At 42.1% G+C, this 7,471-nt stretch overlaps 1 protein-coding gene across 2 annotated transcripts; it reads left to right on the top strand.

Annotated features, from left to right (window-relative positions):
* Positions 1-809: 809 nt before the first annotated feature.
* On the top strand, positions 810-6,085 carry LOC115671070 (oligouridylate-binding protein 1-like). Of its 2 annotated transcripts, XM_030592541.2 has the most exons (12): positions 810-1,078; positions 1,816-1,877; positions 2,250-2,352; positions 2,560-2,636; positions 2,707-2,768; positions 2,893-2,980; positions 3,081-3,156; positions 3,251-3,281; positions 3,766-3,885; positions 4,044-4,129; positions 4,437-4,610; positions 5,285-6,085. In XM_030592541.2, the coding sequence occupies exons 1-12, from the start codon at positions 980-982 to the stop codon at positions 5,567-5,569; spliced, it is 1,263 nt and encodes a 420-aa protein (XP_030448401.1). In that variant the 5' UTR covers positions 810-979; the 3' UTR covers positions 5,570-6,085. The 2 variants fall into 2 exon arrangements, with proteins under 2 accessions (XP_030448401.1, XP_056177095.1); XM_056321120.1 differs by lacking the exons at positions 1,816-1,877; positions 2,250-2,352.
* Positions 6,086-7,471: the final 1,386 nt, after the last annotated feature.

Raw genomic sequence — 7,471 nt, 5'->3', positions numbered from 1 at the left:
GTCTTTGGATGAAAATATCCTTGACTAGTCGAAATATTTAGTTGGCCAGTGACGGTGAGGTCAAACCTTTTTTTGAGATTGCCATGGCCACTTTAGATCCTTATTCGAGACTAAAATTATCACTTTTGACCTTTATTTGATACGATGTCCACTTCATACGTTTATTTGAGAAAACGAGAGCACTTCATACTAGGGGTGTGCAAAATGAACTGTCTAAATCATGAACCACTTGGACTGGACCGAACCGAACCGGCTGGTTGGGTTCAGTTCCCAATTCCTAAAAGTAGAACAGGATTTCAGGCGGTCCGGTTCCCCATTCCAAGGGTGAACTGGACCGATCAAATCTCACTGACTATATATATATATATATATATATATACTTTTTTTATTTTTTTATTTATTCTTAAAAATTAGTAAAATGTGAACTAAACTGTAAGTGAACTTCATTGACATAAATTCATTGACAAAAAATTAGTAAAATGTGAACTAAATCCTAAGTGAACTTCTTTGACATGAAGAATTGATAAAAATTAATAAAATGGGAACTAAACCCTAAGTGAACGGTTCCATTGGATCGGATCGGAACTGGACCGGACCACCGATTTGGTCTGGTACTTGGTTCCAAGGAGACTGCATCGGGAACCGATGACCCTTGTTTCAGGCTCTTATTTGGAAATTTTCCCTTTTTTTTGATAAAATAATTTTTTTTTTAAAAGAACTTAATGGAAATGAAAGGTCTGATGAGATCCGCGAGATGGAGACTTCACAGCTTTTCCCCTCGTCTCTGTAATCTAATCCCCATCTGCCCTCCCCTCCGAGGGTTTCCATCTCCTTCTTCTTCTTCCTTCTCTCTTTTTCCTCTTTCTATTTCCTTTTTCGATTGCGATTCTCCTCTTCTTCTTCTTCGTTCTCCTTCTTCCTCTTCCTCGAGCCCTAAATCCGGCAGGAACCACCATCTCCGTAGCTCCGAGCTCCGAAGATGCAGCAGCAGCAGCAGCAGCAGCAGCAGAGGCTGAGGCAGCAGGCGATGATGCAGCAGTCGCTCTACCCTCATCCCGGCCTCCTTGCTGCTCCCCAGGTTCCTCTTCCTCCCGTTTTCCCCCGCCCCCCTCGGTTTCTCGCTCGATTGCGCGGTTCTCGTGCGGGGTCTACGCGTGTGCGGTCTCGTCGTTGTCGTGAAAAATGCTTTTTGCTTGAGAGTCGCGGAAAATGATGTCGTCGCTCTCGATTATCCTCCCTGTTTTTATGGACGGTCGTGCATTTAGTGTGCCGATCGAGGTCGTTTGCGAATTCGAGCGTTACGTGTTCCGAAGAGATTTTTGATTTCGAATGCTCTTGTTTTTTTTTTTCTTTTTCTTTTTTTTGTGGCGTCGTTCGTTGGTCATGTAATTGTCAGGTCCTCGGAGTTAAGATGCATGTGTACCGTTTCTAATTCGTCGATAGTGGTTGAAGAGCGAGGGGGTTGATCATTTGAGGCTAGAGCTGCGACACTGTTTGGATTTCAAGCTGATGTTCTTAATATTGGGGCAGTTAATACCGTTTCTTTGACATGTGAAGTACATGGGGAGTGAGGGAAATCAATCTGGGTTGAGGAATATCAGGAATTTAGTGCAATTTATTGCCGTAAATTGTAGAGAAAGTGAAGAGTGCACACATTCATTATTTACTTAGTGATAATTTACTGAGAGATACGTTTGATTTCTGGGGTGGGGTGGGACTTAGCACTTAAAGTCTGGGAGTCTAGATCTTTTTGAAATTTTTGGGTACTTTTTTTTTTTTTTCCCCTTCTTGTTTTTTTACTTTTTTATTTTGCAGATAGAGCCTATCTTGAGTGGGAATCTGCCTCCTGGCTTTGATTCAAGTACATGCCGCAGTGTGTGAGTGCTGTATAGAAATTTTCTTTACAATTTTTTTTTTTTTAGTTTGTTTTATTCCTTTTTTGCTTTTTGGTCTTGCTTTTAACATTTGTAGCTATCCCTTTTCCTTTCACGCCTTTGGTGAGGAAAATGATCAGCCAAATTTGTTGTTTCCAAGAGCGAACAATCGATTCAAGGGAGAGCAGCATCAGCATTCAGCTTATTTGCGTACTGCAAATTGTTCCCACTACAATCTAATGGGTCATATCTAATAGAAACTATGGTTTTATTGACAGTAATCTTGTCAGTCCAGTGTGTCTCACCAGCATACTATAGTTGACTTTTCTTGTGATCTTGATTTTAACGCTTGTTGCTGTTTGTGATGAAATTTAGGTATGTGGGAAACATTCACCCTCAGGTTACAGATCTTCTTCTTCAAGAGGTTTTCTCTAGTACTGGTTCCATTGAAGGGTGTAAACTAATCCGGAAAGAGAAGGTCAATTTTCGTGTTTCTGAAATTTGATTTAGGATCTTTTCAATTTTATAGAAAACTTCAATTGTCTTTTGTACCCAAAGCTTCGGGTACGGTCCATTTCATAGTACATGACTTCTTATTATTTCTATAAATTCTTTCTGTACAGTTAAGCATCGATGTTGTTCCTGTTTTGATTTCTTTCGCTTATAAAACTTCTGGTGTAAACAGTCATCCTATGGATTTGTGGACTACTATGACCGGAGATCTGCTGCCCTTTCCATTGTGACTCTCAATGGAAGGCACTTGTAAGTTGAAAAGGTTGCACTATACTGCTTGACCTTTACATTGTCCTGGATCCTAACACCATGTTCGCAGGTTTGGTCAACCTATCAAGGTTAACTGGGCATATGCTAGTAGCCAGAGGGAGGACACATCAGGTTTGTTGACATAAATGTGAAATACTCTTTTCATTGCTGCTCATTTTGCACAGACGTGGCTTATGCTGCTTTTTAGTCAGGCTTCTAGATAATGGTTTTGGATCTTTTTCGCTCTTCAATGCAGGGCATTTTAATATTTTTGTTGGTGATCTAAGCCCAGAGGTTACAGACGCCACATTATTTGCGTGTTTCTCTGTTTATTCTACTTGCTCGTAAGCCCCATTCTCCTTTTCCTTAATTAACTTGTGAACAGTTGTGCCGCAAGGATCTTGTGATCGTGATTGAACTAATTTGATCTATTTATTGACACAGAGATGCTAGGGTCATGTGGGATCAGAAGACTGGACGTTCAAGGGGTTTTGGTTTTGTTTCATTCCGAAATCAACAGGTGCTGGAGCAGTTTGATTGAAGTACTTTTCTGTTTGTTTCTGGTTGCATTAATCATTTTCTATGCACTGATGATGAATTTCTTGTTTGAGCAGGATGCCCAGAGTGCAATAAACGATATGAATGGTATGTCTTCATCTACGTCACTCGGTCTTTCTCAATATATGTACTGCTGTTGAGATTGCATATTTGTATTTAGTTATGTTCGAGATATATTCCTCATGACTCACGCAGTCATATTCACCTGCCTGTGGCCTAAGCTAGCTAACATATGCAAGCAAAAGCGACAAAGATCAACATGACAGATATAATAGTATGAATGCACTGTGTGTTGATGCTTCTATGTATGTTTGAAATCCATCTACTTGCTGATAGCAGAAGTTTATAAATTTAGAGCTTGTTGCGGTGACATTTATTGGAGGTTTGCTTGTACTGCTCGGTGTTGATAGCTTCCTTTTACTTAGTGGTTGATTGTGAAGATTGTCGATTCCCTCATCATCTTTTCCTTGTTTTAAGTCTACTACTGAACAAGCTTTTAAAACTTTCATGATACTGTAACACTATCAATAGTTCATGTTGCATGAACCTGCAACTCGTCTTTATTCTCTAGGGAAGTGGCTCGGAAGTCGACAGATCCGATGCAACTGGGCAACAAAAGGTGCAAATTCTGGTGAGGATAAGCAGAGTTCAGATGCCAAAAGTGTAGTGGAGCTAACAAGTGGAACATCAGGTGAAGTTAGTATGGATGTTGAACTTCAGTAATTTCTTGTGGTATTAATCTTGTTTATTTATCATCCCATAAATCTGAAGTGATACCTGTCTAATGAATATAGATGTAATTGGTGGTACATGCTTGTTATACCTATTGACATGGTACCTTCATTGCAGATGATGGTCAAGAGAGGACTAGTGATGATGCTCCAGAGAACAATCCCCAATACACGACCGTCTATGTTGGCAATCTTGCACCGGAGGCAAGAATTTGCTTCTCCCTTTTTTGGAACCGTGTTTATAGTTACCTTTTCTGTACTTGATGTTAAGCATTTCAGAAAATGTATTTTCTTTTTAATAAACAGCATCCGTACTGTCATGGTTTCTTTCTTTGATCAGCGAGTGAACAATAGCTCGGCTGTAAATTTAAACTTTGCACGCTCACATCTTCACTGGCTGCATTTCGTTGACTTTCACACCCACGTGTCTTCATCTGTTCTCACTAACGACTGGCTTGTATCGATTAATTCCTTTTATTCAGATACTTAAACTGCTTCTGTTATCTTGCAGGTTACTTCCGCTGACTTGCATCGACATTTTCATTCCCTCGGTGCTGGAGTCATAGAGGATGTTCGGGTGCAACGCGATAAAGGTTTTGGTTTTGTTAGATACAGTACCCACGGTGAAGCAGCGCTGGCTATCCAAATGGGCAATGCTCGGCTTCTCTGTGGTAAACCAATTAAGGTACATTGTTTTGGAAAGTCTTTTTTATGGCAAGCTAGAGGTGGTATAATGTGGTTGGATGTTCGATCGTTTACATATGATTGGCTTGATTTATTCACCATGTCCTGAATTTTAAACATTTAGATGGAAATGGAGTGTTAATAATTGGCAAAATTTGTCCAAGTGGAATTATTTTACCTGACTTGGGAGCCTGGTGAAATGTCTGCGGGCATCCCTGTAGCACTCATGAATCTTTTGGTAAAATGTTTTTGGAGTGAAATAACTTGGACAGAGGACTGGGCTTTGGTGGATGGTAACGAAATGGATGTCGTGATAGAGTTCAAATGCATTTTCTGGAAGGCTCTGTTTAGGGGTAGGGGACTGATTGAACAAAGCTAGTGCCCTTATTTGGCTGCAATTAGGGCTTTTTTCTGCAGTACACATCCTCCCTGGTTCTATGTTTTTGCAGTCCTGGAATCATCTTCAGTAGTTTTCTTTATGTGCCTGTTAAGTTTTGCCACTGCATTTATGTTTAAACAAGTCAAAGGAATTTGCATGTTGCTAGTGCATTGGATAATTTGATGCTTGGCTATTCTTGCTAAAAAGTTTTGGTGATTATAGTAATGTGATGCCCATGCAGTGTCTTCACATCAATATGAAATCATAGTATAGTATGGACGTGCTTATTTTTGCAGTGTTCGTGGGGTAGCAAACCTACGCCTCCGGGAACGAGTTCCACTCCTCTTCCGCCGCCAATGGTCCCACAAATGCCTGGTTTCTCGGCCGCGGAGCTTGCCGCCTACGAAAGGCAGATAGCACTGAGCAAAATGGCTGGCATGCAAGGCCTCATGCATCCTCAAGCACAGCACATGCTTAAGCAGGCAGCCATGGGAATGGGCGCTGCTGGAACTAGTCAAGCAATTTATGACGGTGGATACCAGAACGTAGCAACTACTCAGCAGCTTATGTACTATCAGTAATTATGGTGAGGTGGCCTTCTTCTTTTCCTTTTCGTTGTCATGTAGGGAGGAGGAATAAACCTTGAAGAGCCGGCGATTGATGTCGGACTGGCTTATTGTACTGGTGCGTGGATGCAGTTTGTATGGTTGACAGTGTGCTCTCCTATTCTCTATTGTAAGACTCTTAACATGATTTGCCTATTTGATAGTTATGGGGCTTCGGTATTTATATTATATAGAATTTCTTGCGTCTCCCCGCAAGGCAAAGGGAAAATAATTCGGCCATCCTCTGAGGAGATGAAAGATGCTGAGACTGCTCTGGCCACTTGGAGGAGAAGGGGGAAGCAAAATACGGTCATTATTGAGTGATTCTGATCCCTTTCGATGAAATCTACAGTGGCTCGTTGCCTGTGCCTCGTGCCATTTATTTATTATGCAAACAAGTCGTGAAAAGCCCATGGCGGCTTTGTTTCGAAAATACATTGATTGAATGCTTGTGTTATGAAAATGGAGATGACTGTAACTGTTGTGTGATTAGCACTGGTAAATTGTTTTGCTACGTGAAGTGTGCGTGAATTACTGGCACTTGCGTATCTGTGGTGGTTTGAGATGAGTAACGATAGTAGGAGGCTTGTGATCCATCCTCTCGGCCATTTGAATGAGAGTTGCCTTTTAATTTCCCAATACCAGTAGAGTCTCCGTCTTAGGGTTCTTTGAGAAATTATATTTCTTCCTGTAAATTTTCTGGACTCTCGCTTTTGTACAAACGTCACCTTGCCTTGTGTAGTTGAGTTTAAGTAATTTCCCGAAGAAATCCTATACTTTCACTTGGGAGCATTTCGACATATTCAGGTGGATCTATATTCATTGAAAAATTTAAGCCAATGAATTATTAAGAGTTAATTATGACATATTAACTACTTCACACTGCAACTCTTCGATGGAGGATTTTTTAAAAGTAGCTCACACTCACATTTTAATAATCTCCCTCTTAGGAGTAGGGGTGTCAAAAAAGCCTGAGCCGGCCCGGCCTGATCCAGCCCAGCCCGACCCTATTCTAAAATTTCGGGTATTTTGGGATTGGGCTTTAGTTTTCTTGGGGTAGTGTTTTTAGGTGTGGGTATTGTCAAGTTAGGGGTAGGGTCGGGCACGGCCCGCGTTGGCTTTTTGACACCATTAGGGCCAAAAGTAGTTCTCTCCCTCTGTTTCGTCCAACTACTGTTTAGCCATCATTAAACCGAAGGAGGGAGAGATTCACATGGAATTCCCTGGAACAAAGCTCGGCATCCTCAGAACCCGATTACCATGTCGAGCCCCCACCCCTCACGCTCGCTTGCTCCGCCCTTCTTCTCACTCCCCGAACCTCAGCTCTGCTTCGCACGGCTGCCGCTTCGGGAATGGAACCCGGCTCCAATTGCGCCAATCCTTTCGCCGATTCCACCAGCCGACGAGGAGGAACTCGAGAGCAAGGAAACGACGATTGGACGAAGAACACAGAAACCCTAGCCGGCGAGAACCTTCGGGAAGTTTGGGGACGACGCTCGAGAGCTTGGCTGACTCCCTCACAAGTCACGACTGTTGCTATTCCATGGAAAGGGAATAGCGAAAGGCGAGAGCTTTCTCCTTCTTCACTTGCGCTCTCTTGCAGAAGTCGTCTTCAATGGAGAAATTCGGGGAAGAGAGAGAACGAGGAGGAGAAGAAGAAAGAGGAGGCACAGACGGAAGTCCAGATGATTCCAAGCTCCTAAAAGAGAAACGTCGCTATCATGGTGATTTTTTATTATTATTTTTATCTTATTGATTTATTCCAAAATATTGACTCAACCCACAACCCACGAAACCGGATCCGGACCGACCCGACCCGACCCTTCTCTTGGTTTATATGCTAAAAAGGGTCGGGTCTCGGGTCGGGTCAAGCGTGAC

This window comes from Syzygium oleosum, unplaced genomic scaffold, assembly GCF_021117445.2.
Source record: "Syzygium oleosum isolate NSW1041296 unplaced genomic scaffold, Sole_v2.1 Sole_v2.21, whole genome shotgun sequence".
Taxonomy (NCBI): Eukaryota; Viridiplantae; Streptophyta; class Magnoliopsida; order Myrtales; family Myrtaceae; genus Syzygium; species Syzygium oleosum.
The sequence above is the reverse complement of the archived record's forward strand: the minus strand, read 5'-3'. Positions and strand labels throughout refer to the sequence as shown.

Bases quoted from the DNA above. Each gene is read 5' to 3' on its own strand.
- LOC115671070 (XM_030592541.2), top strand. From the start codon at position 980: ATGCAGCAGCAGCAGCAGCAGCAGCAGCAGAGGCTGAGGCAGCAGGCG. The intron at 1,079-1,815 runs GTTCCTCTTCCT...TTTATTTTGCAG, and splicing joins GCCTCCTTGCTGCTCCCCAG to ATAGAGCCTATCTTGAGTGG. The intron at 2,769-2,892 runs GTTTGTTGACAT...TCTTCAATGCAG, and splicing joins CCAGAGGGAGGACACATCAG to GGCATTTTAATATTTTTGTT.